This window comes from Bos javanicus, chromosome 1, assembly GCF_032452875.1.
Source record: "Bos javanicus breed banteng chromosome 1, ARS-OSU_banteng_1.0, whole genome shotgun sequence".
NCBI classification, from domain to species: domain Eukaryota; kingdom Metazoa; phylum Chordata; class Mammalia; order Artiodactyla; family Bovidae; genus Bos; species Bos javanicus.
Genome location: NC_083868.1, coordinates 45693317 through 45712083, shown reverse-complemented (window position 1 = coordinate 45712083; position 18767 = coordinate 45693317). Strand labels below are relative to the sequence as shown.

The following is an 18767-nucleotide window of genomic DNA, read 5'->3' as shown; positions in this document are numbered from 1 at the left end:
AGTGTGATAGATTCAGGAAATCCATGGTATTTAGACTGCTGACTGCTATACATACAAGCCTTTGATTAATGAGAAATGGACTGTGAATTATTAGGTAAGTAAATACAGTCTTCCCAATAGGTAAAGTATTTTAAAAATGTAAAATCCCAGTGAAATAATGAAAGAAAATAATTGAGGTCCACAATCTCTCATCTAAAATTCTCAGTCAGACATACTTTGGAATTCAGAAAAATCTTTGGATTTTGGTATTGTACTAGGATGCCTAGACCATGTATTAAGTAACCTCTTCGGTGGGGTCTTGATCAGCACCCTTTAATTAAGCACATTTAATTATAGGATTAAAATTTCTACAATTAGAACCTAGAAAAATAGTACAGATGAACTTATTTGCAAAGCAGAAGCAGAGACACAGATGTGGAAAACAAACATATAGTTGCCAAGAGGGAAAGGGAGGGTGGGATGAATTGGGAGACTGGAATTGACCTATACACACTACTATATATAAAATAGATAACTAATGAGAACCTACTGTGTAGCACAAGGAACTCTACTGCATGCTCTGAGGGGACCTAAGTGGGGAGGGAATCTAAAAAGTGTGGGTATGTCTGTGTATAACTGATTCACATTGTAATACAGCAGAAACTAATGTATGGTTGTAAAACAACAATGTTTGTTTTATATCACACTGACTGTACAGTGAGATTAAAGAAGGACTATGTGGCTTCATAACAGTTCAGGTTGAGTTTTGTTGCCAAATTTATTTGACGTGAACTTACAAAAACCTAACAATGCCTTTCTTAGGATTTCTAAACTGTGACTAAAGGGTTTTGGATGGACCTGATTAAGTAACCAATTATTGACCAATTACTGTGTATCAGCTTTAAGATAGTGCCATTTGCACTAACCTTTGTCAGCAATCTGTCAAAGTAGACATCATTATCCATTATCCATAATTTATAAATCAGGAAACAAGACAAGCACAGGTTAGTGATCAGCCAGAGGCACCATGGACAGTATGTGGCAGAAGTGGTTTGAACCCAGCTTCTTCTGGCCCCAAAGACAAGACACAGTGCTGTTTCCTTACTGTTTGGTCAAGACGTTTGTTTAGTATGACTGTCTGTCCCTGTTGCTTAGTAGTTCAAAAATAATAATATTACTGCCTTGAAAACATGGGATTTCCCTCCTTACTCTGCTGTCTCTCTAGGGAAGTTCATCCAGTGATCATTTATAAACTAATGACACTCAGAAGGATCTGGGCCCGCTTTCTGAGCATCACTTTTAGTCACCTTACTGTTGGACATTTCCATGGAGTTGTCTCACTGACCCAGCAATCTCCAAACAGAACTAGTCATCTTTTCTCTCTACCCTGCTCCTTTTAGAAAATCTACTCCACCGTCTCAGTTACTCCTAAACCAAAACTTATGCACCTCCCTCCCTTTCCAACTCTATTAATCACTAAGTCCTATGGGGTTATGGCTAGAGACCAGCACTGAGGGGCTGGGGGTTTCAAAGTGTGGTAATTTAATTTACCAGTAAGAAATTTCAGATCCTTTTTACCAGACAGTACTTGGTATTCTGGTGGTGGTGGTTTAGTCAGTCATGTACGACTATTGTGACCCCATGGACTGCTGCCCGCCAGGTTCCTCTGTCCATAGGATTCTCCAGGCAAGAAAACTGGAGGGGGTTGCCATTTCCTCCTCCAGGGGATCTTCCCAACCCAGGGATCAAACCCTGGTCTCCAGCATTGCAGGCAGATTCTTTACCGACTGAGCCACCAGGGAAGCCCACTTTGTATTCTAGACTGCTTTATATGTTATTGTCTGTTTATTTTGGTCTCAAAATTACCTGTGTTTTAGCTATTTAGGTGGATGTGCTGTTATCCTTAGTCGCTAGATATCATGCTTTCCAGTAACAAGGCCTCTCACCACTAACCTTTGCTCCAAATTTGTCTTGGGATGCTAAAGAGGTAAAGTAACAGCCACCGATATTTTCATTCCCATCTCTAGGTAAAAGGCCAAACCTGAAGGTCCACATCAATACCACAAGTGACTCCATCTTCTTGAAGTTCCTGCGTCCAAGTCCTAATGTAAAACTGGAAGGTTTTCTCCTGGGATATGGCAGTAACTTATCACCAAACCAGTACTTCCCTCTTCCTGCCGAAGGGAAATACACTGAGGCCATAGTCGGTAAGATGTTTGGGTTTCAGGCATAGGAAGAAGAGGTAACAGGTAATGCGTGTTACATGGTACATAAATCCTGAAGCATCATTTTTTTTTTCTATATCCTCAGCTGAACCAAATGACATAAATACAAAACATCAAAATTCTTGTAACCCGTAGCACAATTCTTTACATCAAAAAGTATGTAATACTGCAGAAATAATCATTGCCATTATACAATTCCTGACCATATAACTAAGCTTGGATAGGGAAAAAATAGTTAAAATAACTGGGCTTAAATCTCTGTAACATAGCTTGTTTATGTGGATTAATTTTCCTTCCTGCTGTGTCTTTACTTTCTTCTGGTAGAAAATATCAACTTCAGCTTTCTGGGTGTCTCTGCATGACAAACTACCTTTAAAAAGAAAAGACAAAGCATTAATATTACATTAAACTTTAGAGTATTTCAGACAAAAGGTTAAAGCGTATATTTGTGTTATAAAATTTTAAATCTTTAAAAATATTTTAATCACATTAAATGTAATTTGAGGATGTGAGCATGTCCAGCCTTCTCCAGATTTGCAAATAAAACATTTTAAAGGATAATTAAAAAAAAAAAAAAAAGAAATCCTCAGCTTAGAATGCTGTCAAAGTCTTCCTGAACAGACTAAGATTAGGTTTGTATTTTGCTCTACTGCTACAATTATTGCTAAATAGCTTTTCCATAAACTTTGAAGTTTAATCCTGTAACATGAACTACTATATACCAGATCTAATATTTGTGCATATATGCAGCAAAGTTAAAGATGAATCACTTTTGCCCTACAGCTCTTTCTCACAGAGAGGTTCTCATAGATAAGTCTCTCTTGTACTTTAAAATCAGGCAAGAGAGTAACATTATTAGTTATAAATGCCTATGCTAAATTTTACACAAGATGGGCACATTAAAAGCAAACACATCAGTTTGTTACCCCCCAAATTTGAGAATTAGACACTTTGACAAGTGTAAAAACATTAGTCTTGATCATATAAACCATAAGGAATTTAAAAATTTGCAAATATTCCTTCAACATACCCACTCTTTACTATTAATATAAAAAGTGTCTGGGAGCTATACATGTATCCCTACACAAATAGATACACTGTCCTTTATTTATTGAACATTAGAAGTAACATTTTATTTATCATAATTTTTATCCTTGGTTATATAGATTGAAAATTTTGTTAATAATGAACATCCTTTCCTTATGAGGCAGAAGGCATCCTATCTTAAAGTGACAGAAGTCAGATTGCTAATGAAAAATATATGTAGAAAACTATAAAGAAAATTTCTAGCACAAATATATCAAGCTTTTATTGATTCACTAATGAGGGATGGTCAGGTGGAATAGGTACCCTTTTATTTGTTTCAACTCTTAAAACTTTTTTTTTTCTTTTTTTCATTTATTTTATTTTATTTTTAAACTTTACAATATTGTATTAGTTTTGCCAAAGTTTAAAACTTCTTATTATGAAAAAATTCAAAGATATAAGAAGAAAGAAACCTATAATGACTCTTGTGTATAATGCTGCAACTTGAATATTGTCACTCTTTTGCTCATCATCTCTTTCCATGTAGTCCTCATATTTGCTCATATAGGTATTTTAAACCATAGCTAGATAGTATATTTGTATAGTCTTTAAGCACTTCAGTATGCATCTCTAACAGATAAAAATATTTTTAGTAATGTCTTACTTTTATCATATTATAACAATAATCCCATTATATTGTTTTATGCCTAATCCATATTTAAATTTCTCTGGTCATCTTTAAAAATGCCCTCTTTGAGCTGTTTCTTTTTTTAATCAGGATCCTACATGGTTTACATGTTAGGGTTGACTGTTACCATATCATAAGTCAGTCCTCTCTCCCTTCTCTCTTTAAATGTCATTGATTTGCTGGAGAAATTTGATTATATATTCTGGTCCACATTCTGTATTTACCTGGCTGCTTCCATGTATTTTTGAACTGGTTCCTCTATCCTGCTATTTCCTGTGAAAGCTATTTTGATTTGGAGGCTGTATTAGATTTGGGTTAAGCATTTTCAGGAAAGAATACTTTATAGGTGGTATTATTTCCTAACAACTCACAAAAGAGGTATATAATGGCTGGTGTCATACTTAGTAATGTTAATACTGTTTGTTATGTTTAGGTGACCTCAGCCTGACCCTGCCGTTATAAAATTCATCAAATTTTTCACTTAATGGTTTTAACATCTATTGATGGTCACGGCCCAGATCCATTATTTTATACAGAGGTTGTAAAATGGCAATTTGTACATTTTAGAAAGAATCTAATTCTATCATTCTTTTTGCATTTTTTAACTGAAATTCTATATTAAAGAAGAATTTTCTTTTATTTACTTTTTCACTTTCCATATACAGTGTTTAGGAAATACAAGATAAATTCTCATTGTAATATATTGATGCTTGGAAATCTGCAGTGTTGACCAATTATACTGTTGTTTATTTTATTATCAGTAAGAATGCATTAGTTATTTTTATTGATTTTCAAGATATTTGATAATGATATTGTACAGGAGACAGGGATCAATACCATCCCAAGAAAAAGAAAGGCAAAAAGGAAAAATGGCTGTCTGAGGAGGCCTTACGAATAGCTGTGAAAAGAAGAGAAGTGAAAAGCAAAGGAGAAAAGGAAAGATATAAACATCTGAATGCAGACTTCCAAAGACTAGCAAGGAGAGTTAAGAAAGCCTTCCTCAGAGATCAATGCAAAGAAATAGAGGAAAACAACAGAATGGGAAAGACTAGAGATCTCTTCAAGAAAATTAGAGATACCAAGGGAATATTTCATACAAAGATGGGCTTGATAAAGGACAGAAATGCTATGGACCTAACAGAAGCAGAAGATATTAAGAAGAGGTGGCAAGAATACACAGAAGAACTGTACAAAAAAGATCTTCATGACCCAGATAATCACGATGGTGTGATCACTCACCTAGAGCCAGACATCCTGGAATGTGAAGTCAAGTGGGCCTTAGAAAGCATCACTATGAACAAAGCTAGTGGAGGTGATGGAATTCCAGTGGAGCTATTTCAAATCCTGAAGATGATGCTGTGAAAGTGCTGCACTCAATATGCCAGGAAATTTGGAAAACTCAGCAGTGGCCACAGGACTGGAAAAAGTCAGTTTTCATTCCACTCCCAAAGAAAGGCAATGCCAAAGAATGCTCAAATTACCACACAGTTGCACTCATCTCACACACTAGCATAGTAATGCTCAAAATTCTCCAAGCCAGGCTTCACAGTATGTGAACTGTGAACTTTCAGATGCTCAAGGCTGGATTTAGAAAAGGCAGAAGAACCAGAGATTAAATTGCCAACATTTGCTGGATCATGGAAAAAGCAAGAGAGTTTCAGAAAAGCATCTATTTCTGCTTTATTGACTATGCCAAAGCCTTTGACTGTGTGGATCACAATAAACTGTGGAACATTCTGAAAGAGATGGGAATACCAGACCACCTGACCTGCCTCTTGAGAAACCTATATGCAGGTCAGGAAGCAACAGTTAGAACTGGACATGAAACAACAGACTGGTTCCAAATAGGAAAAGGAGTACGTCAAGGCTGTATATTGTCACCCTGCTTATTTAACTTATATGCAGAGTACATCATGAGAAACGCTGGGCTGGAAGAAGCACAAGCCGGAATCAAGATCGCTGGGAGAAATATCAACAACCTGAAATATGCAGATGACACCACCCTTATGGAAGAAAGTGAAGAGGAACTAAAAAGCCTCTTGATGAAAATGAAAGAGGAGAGTGAAAAAGTTGACTTAAAGCTCAACATTCAGAAAACTAAGATCATGGTATCTGGTCCCATCACTTCATGGGAAATAGATGGGGAAACAGTGGAAACAGTGTCAGACTTTATTTTTCTGGGCTCCAAAATCACTGCAGATGGTGACTGCAGCCATGAAATTAAAAGATGCTTACTCCTTGGAAGGAAAGTTATGATCAACCTAGACAGCATATTCAAAAGCAGAGGCATTACTTTGCCAACAGAGGTCTGTCTAGTCAAGGCTATGGTTTTTCCAGTGGTCATGTATGGATGTGAGAGTTGGACTGTGAAGAAAGCTGAGTGCCGAAGAACTGATGCTTTTGAACTGTGGTGTTGGAGAAGACTTGAGAGTCCCTTGGACTGCAAGGAGATCCAACCAGTCCATTCTGAAGGAGATCAGCCCTGGGTGTTCTTTGGAAGGAATGATGCTAAAGCTGAAACTCCAGTACTTTGGCCACCTCATGCGAAGAGTTGACTCATTGGAAAAGACTCTGATGCTGGGAGGGATTGGGGGCAGGAGGAGAAGGGGACAACAGAGAATGAGATGGCTGGATGGCATCACTGACTTGATGGACGTGAGTCTGAGTGAACTCTGGGAGATGGTGATGGACAGGGAGGCCTGGCGTGCTACGATTCATGGGGTTGCAAACAGTCGGACACGGCTGAGCGACTGAACTGAACTGAATGATTTTTAATCATTATATCACTTATCCATCCCTTACAATTATTCTCACTGTCATTTAAATATGGTTGATTGTTTAACCTTGGTTCACTATTAAACTGTGAACTTTTAAAGTTTATGTCTTTTTCTTTGGTCATTCATACCAGAATGACCTACATTGAGTAGACAGGCAATAAATATTTGTGGCACTGAAATCTGAACAGAGTCAAGTCTGTGTAGAATATTTAGGCTGGAGGAGGCTATGAGAGATTGTCTAGTCTGGGCTCTTGTCATCAGGCTAGTATATAACTAAGCCATCCAGGTATATAAAACATCACTGTGTTTCTTATAGATCTTTAAGCACAGTGATTCCCAAACTTCTCCTGGAAGGCTATTCTAAGCAGAATTTTTAAAACTCTTAATTTATCCTTTAGATTGATATGTTCTTTTTGTTTATTTTCTTTCTCTTCTAGTATGCTGGTGGAAGATGAAAAACATTCTTCTGAGATATTTACTTTTCCATCTTTCTTTATGCCAAGGAATCTGTGTGCTTCTGTTTTTATTACTTCAAAACAGATTTGCATTTCCAAATTAAATGTTATTATCTGGTTGCTTAAATTGCTTATAGTCTTTTTTTAATGATTATCGTTGTATTAATGGCTCATAAATGGTTAAGCATCAGCATATTAGTTTTCAACTGCCACTCTAACAGATTACCACAAACTTGGGTGGCTTAAAACATCATAAATTAATTACCTTACATTTGTATAAGGTACATCTACCTGGGAGTAGTGACTTCTGATGTGCAGCACTGTTGGGAAACTCTTTAGAGATTTTTTGTCTCTTTCTGCAGCTGGCAAATGAATTCTTTCCCACCTAGTAGTAGCAGTGCAGTGTTAGTCATGTCCAACTCTTTGTGACCCCATGGATGTAACCTGCCAGGCTTCTCTGTCCATGAAATTCTCCAGGCAAGAATACTGGAGTGGGTTACCATTCCCTTCTCCAGGGGATCTTCTCGACCCAGGGATCAAACCTGGGTCTCCTGCATTACAGGCAGATTCTTTACCATCTGAGCCACCAGGGAAGCCTTTGCAGAAGAGGTTGCTGGTACCGTCTGCCAGGTCAGTGGTGGATTCATGTATTTTGTGGATAGTTAAGGAACATCTGGGCTTCCCAAGTGGCACTAGTGGTAAAGAACCCACTTGGCAAAGCAGGATATGTAAGAGACTCAGGTTTGATCCCTGGGTTGGGAAGATCCCCTGGGGGAGGACATGGCAACCCACTCCAGTAATCTTGCCTGGAGAATCCCATGGACAGAGGAGCCTAGTGGGCTGCAGCCCATGGGGTTGCAAAGAGTCACCCATGACTGAGCACCTGCACAGTTCTGTATGTGAGAAGCCCAATGTAGGTCTCTCTTGGCTAAAGTCAAGGTTGTGGCGAGGGCTGCATTCCCTTCTGGAGGCTCTGAAGGGAAAATCTGTTTCTGTTTTTGCAGTTTCTAGAGGGGCCCACTTTTCCTTTTCTACCTTTAAATCTAAAAATATGATACAAATGATTATATAAACAAAACAGAGACAGACTCACAGATACAGAGAACAAACTAGTGGTTTGTGAAGCAACAGAATGGGACATGGAACAACAGACTGGTTCCAAATAGGAAAAGGAGTACGTCAAGGATGTATATTGTCACTCTGCTTATTTAACGTATATGCAGAGTACATCATAAGAAATGCTGGGCTGGAAGAAGCACAAGCTGGAATCAAGATTTCCGGGAGAAATGTCAATAACCTCAGATATGCAGATGACACCACCCTTATGGCAGAAAGTGAAGAGGAACTCAAAAGCCTCTTGATGAAGGTGAAAGTGGAGAGTGAAAAAGTTGGCTTAAAGCTCAACATTCAGAAAACAAAGATCACGGCATCCGGTCCCATCACTTCATGGCAAATAGATGGGGAAACAGTGGAAACAGTGTCAGACTTTATTTTTCTGGGCTCCAAAATCACTGCAGATGGTGACTGCAGCCATGAAATTAAAAGATGCTTACTCCTTGGAAGGAAAGTTATGACCCACCTAGACAGCATATTCAAAAGCAGAGACATTACTTTGCCAGCAAAGGTACGTCTAGTCAAGGCTTTGGTTTTTCCTGTGGTCATGTATGGATGTGAGAGTTGGACTGTGAAGAAGGCTGAGCACTGAAGAATTGATGCTTTTGAACTGTGGTGTTGGAGAAGACTCTTGAGAGTCCCTTGGACTGCACGGAGATCCAACCAGTCCATTCTGAAGGAGATCAGCCCTGGGATTTCTTTGGAAGGAATGATGCTAAAGCTGAAAATCCAGTACTTTGGCCACCTCATGCGAAGAGTTGACTCATTGGAAAAGACTCTGATTCTCGGAGGGATTGGGGGCAAGAGGAGAAGGGGATGACAGAGGATGAGATGGCTGGATGGCATCACTGACTTGATGGACATGAGTCTCAGTGAACTCCGGGAGATGGTGATGGACAGGGAGGCCTGGCGTGCTGCGATTCATGGGGTCGCAGAGAGTCGGACACTGAGAGACTGATCTTCTCTGAGTGGTTACCAATAGCGAAAGGGAATGGGGAAGGGGCAAGGAATGAGGAGATACAAACTATTATATATAAAATTGAAAAGCAACAAATATGTATCATACAACATGGGAAATATAACCATTATTTTATAATAACTTTTAATGGAGTATATAATCTTTAAAAATACTGAATTACTGTGCTGTACACTTGAAACTAATATAATAGTCAAACTCTCCTACAATTTAAAAAATCCAGCAACATTGGGTCAAGCATTACTCACACCACATTGCTCTGATCTCTTTGGGCTCCTTCCACTTTTAAGGATCTGGATAATCACGATAGTGTGATCACTGACCTAGAGCCAGACATCCTGGAATGTGAAGTCAAGCGGGCCTTAGAAAGCATCACTATGAACAAAGCTAGTGGAGGTGATGGAATCCCAGTTGAGCTATTCCAAATGCTGAAAGATGATGCTGTGAAAGTGCTGCACTTAATATGCCAGCAAATTTGGAAAACTCAGCAGTGGCCACAGGACTGGAAAAGGTCAGTTTTCATTCCAATCCCAAAGAAAGGCAATGCCAAAGAATGCTCAAACTACCGCACAATTGCACTCATCTCACACTCTAGTAAAGTAATGCTCAAAATTCTCCAAGCCAGCCTTCAGCAATATGTGAACTGTGAACTTCCTGATGTTCAAGCTGGTTTTAGAAAAGGCAGAGGAACCAGAGATCAAATTGCCAACATCCACTGGATCATGGAAAAAGCAAGAGAATTCCAGAAAAACATCTATTTCTGCTTTATTGACTATGCCAAAGCCTTTGACTGTGTGGATCACAATAAACTGTGGAAAATTCTGAAAGAGATGGGAATGCCAGATGACCTAATCTGCCTCTTGAGAAATTTGTATGCAGGTCAGGAAGCAAGAGTTAGAACTGGACATGGAACAAGAGACTGGTTCCAAATAGGAAAAGGAGTTTGTCAAGGCTGTATATTGTCACCCTGTTTATTTAAATTATATGCAGAGTACATCATGAGAAACGCTGGACTGGAGGAAACACAAGCTGGAGTTAAGATTGCCAGGAGAAATATCAATAACCTCAGATATGCAAATGACACCACCCTTATGGCAGAAAGTGAAGAGGAACTCAAAAGCCTCTTGATGAAAGTGAAAGTGGAGAGTGAAAAAGTTGGCTTAAAGCTCAACATTCAGAAAACAAAGATCATGGCATCCGGTCCCATCACTTCATGGCAAATAGATGGGGAAACAGTGGAAACAGTGTCAGACTTTATTTTTCTGGGCTCCAAAATCACTGCAGATGGTGACTGCAGCCATGAAATTAAAAGATGCTTACTCCTTGGAAGAAAAGTTATGACCAACATAGATAGCATATTCAAAAGCAGAGACATTACTTTGCCAGCAAAGGTTCGTGTAGTCAAGGCTATGGTTTTTCCTGTGGTCATGTATGGATGTGAGAGCTGGACTGTGAAGAAGGCTGAGCGCTGAAGAATTGATGCTTTTGAACTGTGGTGTTGGAGAAGACTCTTGAGAGTCCCTTGGACTGCACGGAGATCCAACCAGTCCATTCTGAAGGAGATCAGCCCTGGGATTTCTTTGGAAGGAATGATGCTAAAGCTGAAACTCCAGTACTTTGGCCACCTCATGCGAAGAGTTGACTCATTGGAAAAGACTCTGATGCTGGGAAGGATTGGGGGCAGGAGGAGAAGGGGATGACAGAGGATGAGATGGCTGGATGGCATCACTGACTCGATGGACGTGAGACTCAGTGAACTCTGGTAGTTGGTGATGGACAGGGAGCCCTGGCGTGCTGCGATTCATGGGTCGCAAAGAGTTGGACATGACTGAGCGACTGATCTGATGATTATATTGAGCCCACCTGGATAATCTAGGCTACTCTCCATATTTTAAATGGATCTACATTCTTCATTGTACCTGAAACCCTAATTCTCCTTTATCATGTAACCTAAGATATTCACAGGTTCTGAAGAGGAGGATGTGGGCAATCCTGGAGGGCCATTATTCTCCATGGCACAAACTGTATGTTTCAAATTTGTTTCTCTATTCCCTTTCTGTTACCATTTTAGAGTATGATCTTTCTCAATTCTGCTCATCTGTAAAACAGTAATGAAGTCTATTTTTCACAGATGTGCTGTGGGCGTGTTAGTAGATTAATGATCATAAAGAGATGAGTTGAAATCCCTTGGGTGCAAGTTGCATGAGCAAAGAATTTTTATTTCTTTGTGTAAAAAAAGCACCACTTACATCCCCTCTTCTTACTTTATTCTGTAAGAGGATAGTAGTATTTCTTCAGTTGCACCAACTATACCCAAACATTGTAACTTACTTTTGTTTTCAAAACAAATATTACATGCCACTTTGTCTGACCCGTTCCGCTTCTTGAAGTGTTTAAGATCTCACCACTGAAATGAGAAATGGTTGATTATTCAGAAATATTGAAGTTAACATTTAATGATATGTGGACTAAATAATCATCTTTAACCATTTCTACTTTTATTTTAATATGTATCTAGTATTGACAAAGGTATTTTCAAAGTAATGTTCTGGTCTTATATGTAAAACTAAAAAACATAAAAAAATATTCCCTTTTGCTATTTATGAAACTTCTGTAAAACTTGTACTTCTGTAGGATCTTCTAAGATTTTTGTAGACTAATTGGAGCAGAAGAAAAAGGAGTGTTTTCCCAGATGAATATTAATAACTATTACTGGCTTTGAGTCTTGCAATGATGTGATAAAACATGATTCTCATATAATAGATATGAGGTTCCCATATCCTTTTTTCCCACATCATCAATGCTTTCATTCTGGCTTACATATCCAGTTTTCACTTTGTTACTTTGTGTTCAGCTGTTGGTAATTTTGCAAATGTCCAAAAATGTAAAAATCAGAATTTTTTTACATTGAATCTTTATAGACTCATACTTTATGATGTTCTCTTGACCTCTGAAAATATGTTAATCAGTGTCACCTGGCAAGGAAAAAGTTATATTCCACCAATCTTGTAGAGCAGGTTAAGGAGTTATTTTAGTGTACTTACTACAAAAAATAAAAAGCTTAAATTGGAAAAAAAAAATCACATATTTATCACTACTAGGAATTCTGATTAAAAGATTTCTTTCAACTAGGTGTTAGGACTCCAAAGGGATTTGAAGGCAAATTTCTTAACCCCCGCTATTCTCACAGCTGCTAACCCTTACATTAACTTCCCTAAAGAGAATGAGTTTTTCATGCTCAGACTCACGGTCTTGCCTGTAGCCCCTCAGAGTGATTCCTGCACCAGGGTGGATGCGCTGAGACGGTCTGCCTTGGAAGGAGCCTGCACCAAAATGCTAACATCTGCATTTAAGGAAAGATCCTTCTCTGCCTGGAGAGGCAGCATGATGTGGGGAAAGAATAGGTATGTTTTCAGTGAGACAGGCCTGGGTTCAAACTCAACCCAGTTACTTACTATGGAGTAGTTCTGGCTAAGCCACTTAATTTGTCTCAGTCAGTTCATTTTTTTCATCTATAAAATACGTTATGAATACTTCAGAATTGGTGATGGACAGGGAAGCCTGGCATGCTGTGATTTGTGGGGTCGCAAAGAGTCGGACATGACTGAGTGACTGAACTGAACATAAAGGTATGTTTTATAATTGTTTATAATTGTCGGTTGCTGTTACAACAAACTGAGTGGTCTTGGATAATTTACCTAACCTTTTTGGGCTTTGTGTAAGATCTCTGGGGTAGATTGCTTTAGCAGACTGTCAGTGACTTAAAAGAAGTAACCATACTCATCCGTTTAACTGCAACGAAGTGTTTCCTTGGAAGGGATAGATCCCCAAATGGACTAAGAAACACAATAGGCAGCAAAATCTAAGACTGTGGCACAGAACACTTGGAGCACACATGACTGTCTTCCGTAGTCAGGTCATCTTTTAGTCATTACTGGGCGGAGTTCCTATTCAGTGACTTTGAATCCTCAGGTAACTCTCAAGAGTTTCACAGCTGTGGCCTCTCAAGGAGAAGGTAAATCCTCACAAGATACAGTTGAAAGGGTTTGGTATTCCAAGATTTCAATTTTCTAATCTGTCTTACTCTAAGAAAGCAATTTTAAGCAGGAAAGTAGAAAGAATTTTGACCCGTCTTACTAAATATAGATCAAATTAAGAGCCTATCCCTGTTTCGTTTACTTTAACTGATGGTAGTTTTATCTTAAGTTTTATCAGTTCCTTATTTTGACATTTCTTTCTTGCTTTTATTTCACTGGGGAAATTTTTGTTTAAATTTTTGAATAAAATTTATTTACAGTGGTTCAGAAATGAATATCAATTATATGTTTATATGTGTAATTTATATTCCTGTAGATATTAACACCCTTTACAAGTTTTACCTTTAATTTTTACGTTTGTATAGAAAGCAAGAGAAAATGCACAATTTTCTGTCATCATTGCAACCCTTAGAACTTCAGTTGTCTTTTTTTCTCTGTATAAAAATATTAACATGTGGTCTATTCATTTTTATGGAAGTGGGATGAAATACAAAATAATAGAGATTGCTACTATTCATTATATGGAAGGATAAATACTGCTGCTGCTGCTAAGTCGCTTTAGCCCTGTCCGACTCTGTGTGACCCCATAGACGGCAGCCCATCAGGCTCCCCCATACCTGGGTAAATGGAAGGATAAATACTACCTAATGACAAAAAAGAAGTGAATATTTATTGTGGAAAGTGCCACCAGAAAGTTGATGGTGGATTCACTGAAGAAAAATACCTGGAGGTTGAAAATAATTGAAGGAATTATTTAAGGACTTAATTAAGCTGAAAAATAGCTAGTGAAAGGAGCAAGGTAAACTAACCAGAGGAAAAGATACACTGTCTGCCATTGGAACCAGCTCAGTTCCTATCTTCTCTGGCAGAATCCTTAGAGAATTAGCAAGAAGGTTGAGGAGAGAGCACAGCATAGCAACAGCAATGAATACAAGATAGTCCCAAAATACAGATGAAAGATATGATAGTTGTGGAAGAGTAGGTAATGGTATTAATGTCCTTTTACACATAAGGAAACTGAACCTCTAAGAGCTTCAAGTAAACTTCCAAATGCATCAAAGCTGGTAAATGGCACCAGTGTTTGAATTCAGGAAGTCTGGTTTGAGAACCTGAGCTCTGAAGCACTGTAATTTTATCTGTTGTTCTACAGTGGAAAGTCTACATAAGAACCTGATTTGTTCCTTCTATAATGCTCTTTATTTATTAGAATGTTCTTTAAACAGTAAGGGCTTCCCTGGTGGCTCAGACAGTAAAGAATCTGCCTGCAAGGCAGGAGACGGGGATTCAATTCCTGGGGCAAGAAGATTCCCTGTAGAAGGAAATGGCAACCCACTCCACTATTCTTGTCTGGAGAATTACATGGACATGGAGAGGAACCTGGCAATCTACAGTCCATGGTGTCACAAAGAGTTAGACACAACTGAGCAGCTAACACTGTAAACAGTAAGCAGAAATGTCTTGTATCATGGAAGGAGCCATTAGATCCTTAAGGCTCATTAAGATTTAAATGAGTTAAAATCTGTGAAGTAGTTGCTACGTCCACAAAACTTGTTCTTTTCTACCCATTCCACCGCCACCATCACCATCTTTCTTTATTGTGAGTTGCCCATCTGTGAAGCCCTACTGCCTCTACTCTCCACAAGGCCATATCTGCCCAAGGAAGTCAATATTTTTGTCTCTCTCCATGAATATCCTAGAGGCTAAGCATTTTCCTTGACCATTATTCTTAATAAACTGCTATTTGTTTTTATTTTGGGGAGTCTTGTCTATTCCCAGACCCTTCCCAAATAGAAAATTCTGAAGAGGTAAGGACACTGGAAGCCTCAGATTTCTTTCTCACATCCAATGGGTTGTCATAATTTAGAAGCACAGTGAATGAATGAATTGGTGAGAGGAAAGGGAGAGACCCAGGAATCTGAAATAGCTATGGGTCTCATTTAGATGGATTTTTCTCTTTTGTTTAAACTGTTTTCAAAATGTCATCTAATTCTCATTTGGTTCTTTCTCTGGAAATGATTTTTACCACTGGGAAGTATTTGGCTTTAAATCGTCAAGATTAACCCAGATTTTTCATTAAAACAATAGGAATCTCAGAATCACTTGATTTTCCTCCAAGGTGCAAAATTTAGCAGAACTTGAGTAAGCTTCAAAGGGGAATTTTTTAAAGAGGTTGGCCTAGTGGGTACCAATTTCTTAATAAATTTTATGGCACCACCAAAATAATTCACCATGAGTTCATACCAGAAAAGCCTTGTTTGAGAATAGATGCCCATTTCACCTGTTTTGATAAAGATAACATCTTTTCAAGGTTCTGTTTTTTCTATTGGATTCAGTGTTTCCATGGTCTTCCTGGCCTCACCAAACAGTAGATAAACTGTCTCCAAATTTATCTTTTCTTGGAAATACAATAAAAGAAACTCAATATTCCAATATAAAGCACAATTTTTTCCCAATGTATTGCATAATGCACTGAGACCAAAATCTAACTTTTACTTAGTTTATTCTTAATTATATCTAGAAGGGTTCTGCAAAACAGCTTATGGCCCTTTGGCATGAGTCAAAGGTATGCACTGTCCCAGACTTACTGCAAAAGGCTTGTTGATGAGAAGTGGATTTAATTAGAAAGACAGCTGCTAATAGGGTAAATTAACAGGTTATCTGGAACAGATATAAGATAATATTTAGACTTTATAATTTATTTTTCCTAAATTTCCATATTTTCCATTATAATTTCCATCTCAAAACCAAAGACTGCCATCAAATCCTAATTTCCTAACTACTCCTAATTTTACTATCCCAGGACACAATACTCTCTGTCACATGCCTGTGTTGTCTGAAGCACTATGCTGTGAATACCAGCATTTAGTCACATTCAGGTCTAGGTTGTTCCATTTTCATTATTTTGCTTTTGTTTGCACTAGTCATATTTTAGCAGCTAACTAGGAGAAGGCAGTGGCACCCCACTCCAGTACTCTTGCCTGGAAAATCCCATGGACGGAGGAGCCTTGTAGGCTGCAGTCCATGGGGTCACTAAGAGTCAGACACGACTGAGCGACTTCACTTTCACTTTTCACTTTCCTGCATTGGAGAAGGAAATGGCAACCCACTCCAGTGTTCTTGCCTGGTGAATCCCAGGGACGGGGGAGCCTGGTGGGCTGCCGTATATGGGGTCGCACACAGTCGGACACGACTGAAGCGACTTAGCAGCAGCAGCAGCAGCAGTGAATAGCTCAGGGTGAGAGCTGACTCTCACCATCCCCCATGTACTCCATGATCAGGGTCAGTAGATCCGTGGGTGTAACAGCTGACTGTCCAGAGTCTGCTGGGAGTTTGCTGGGCAAGTCTCCCAGTTAACACAGTACAGTAAACTCTCTTTGCCTAGGGTGGAAATCTCTAGGAGAAAAATGAAATTATTCAACTGGCTTACAGTGTTGACTCTACCCTATTTCTCAGACCAGGTTATGGCTTACATCTGCTTTTGTGGCCTAAGTATTAATAGTGCTCCCGTTTCTTTCAAAAGTGTCCCAGTTTAGTTGAAAAGTTATAGCTTAGTACACATGTGGGTGAAAGCCTTGAACTCATAGCATCATCCCCTAGTCTTTTATTGCCTGATTCCAAGCTAATAGGTCTGCCTTTTCTCTACCACTGGGGATACTCCTCAAGACGAAGATACTCCCCCAGACTGGCATTTATTTCATTTATCAGGCTGAGTGCACAGTAGCTGCTCACCAAATGCTGGATTGGAAGTTCTCACCAACCCATGAGCTTATACTTTAATGTCGTTGGGGAGCTACAATGTGTTGGGCCAAGGGCTTTACAGAAAGAGTCATTGACTCCTCACCGCAGCCCCTTGATGCAGGTACTATTAGCATCCTCTTCTTCCCATTGAAGAGTAAATCCCTGAGAAGTGAAGAAAGCTACATGTGGCAGGCTGGCTGCAGAGCCCCTGCATTTGACTACCATGCCGTACTGCCTTCCCCCACGACACTTAAGTATTCTGTGACCTTTGAACTCTATGTACAAACTCATCTCCTGGGAATTATTCCTGACCCCTCACCCTCACATGATGATGCTGACTAGAGCATTTGAAAAGAAAGAAGACACCTTGCTGATTTGATGGCCCTGGCTTCCATCTGATAGTGAACGTGACCTAGCTTTGTTATTTGAAAGGACAATATCCAAATAAAGTTGTGATTATTTGGTCATATTTCCTGTAGAGATGATATGAGCAAAGTGATGAATTCACTGGAAAGTGTGTGTGTGCAGGATGTCCATCCAGGGCAAGTCCTTGCTAAACATTAAATGAGTTCACAGACAACACCCTACACTAAATTTCTCTGTGGGGTGCACGTATAAAGCACAGGCAGGAAAAAACTACTGGCGATGAAGTCAGCAATGTTAATGTCTAACAGGTCTGTAAACTGGGATGCGTGCTCGCTGTGGTGGCAAATAGTATGAGAAATGGTCTAAGTATTTGTTTCCAGTGTCAGGGTGAGAATTTGTCAGAGCTTGCAAGTGAGGCAGGGTTAGCCTGGGACATGCTGAATGAGCAGCTCCAGACTGAAAGCTATGACGACAGGAAATGCAGGACTGCTTGGTCCATCCAGGCTGTGGTGTGAATTGAGGGTGGAGGGGGAGGGGAGACCTGGCTTTCTGGGCATGTGACCAGTGGACTATGAGGAGCCCTGCATTGAAGTTTAGTGCTTTGCTGTCACGGAAATTTTAGTAGGTTTACCTTTTGTTTGATTTTGTCAGTCAGGTGGGATGGGACAATGGAATGTGTGCTGAGGGCTTGGTGCCTGGGCTCTTCTCTTGCCTCCTACTCCCTCCCCTAATTTGGTTCTCAGCTGCCTGGTCCCCCTGCAGCCCTGCCTCTTCCCAACTCCACTTAGCAACTACTGCTGCCTCCGCCTTCTTCTTCGGGCACTTGGGTGTGGATGTGGGGCCTGGTAGACACCCTCTCTTGGTGACATCTGGCAGGGCAGGCTGGCAACAGTCCTGGCTGGCAGTGCCACAGTGCATCAGCGGGTGCTTTCACTTCTGTCAGCTTCCTTCCCACCCCCATCCAGGACTGAGGTCACAGTCCCTTGGGGTCTGTGGGCTCCGATGGCAGCCCTGCAGGAAAGGGAGATTGGCTGTCTTGCCCTGGGGGCTGAATGGGGAAGCAATAAGGTGCTCTGATGCTGAGGCTGCCTCTGTTTGGAAAAGATCCCAGGCAGTCAGGAGAGAGGGGATAGGGGAGGTGAGGGTCTGCACTCCTTTGCAGAGCAACATTAAATAACCAATAAATACCATGAACGGTCGAGGCAGAGTATATGAGAGAAAGCAAATGTTTTATATTTCAGTGTGTTTAATGTTTTATATTTTGGTGTGTTTAATGTCTTTAACAGGGAGTCCTACCTTTTGATTTTGCATTGAAGGGGGCCATAAAGTATATAGTCAACTCTGGGCAAAGTGTGTATTTTCAATAGCTTTGCCTCCCCAAACTCAC

At 39.7% G+C, this 18767-nt stretch overlaps 1 protein-coding gene across 50 annotated transcripts in view; it reads left to right on the top strand.

The window, feature by feature from the left end:
• ABI3BP (ABI family member 3 binding protein) overlaps nt 1-18767 on the top strand; it is a 293260-nt gene that overhangs the window by 78551 nt on the left and 195942 nt on the right. For all 50 annotated transcript variants that reach the window (XM_061426547.1, XM_061426450.1, XM_061426423.1 and 47 more), the window contains exon 2: nt 2007-2186. In XM_061426547.1, coding sequence (XP_061282531.1) covers nt 2007-2186 — 180 coding nt within the window. The remainder of the gene's footprint in view (nt 1-2006; nt 2187-18767) is intronic.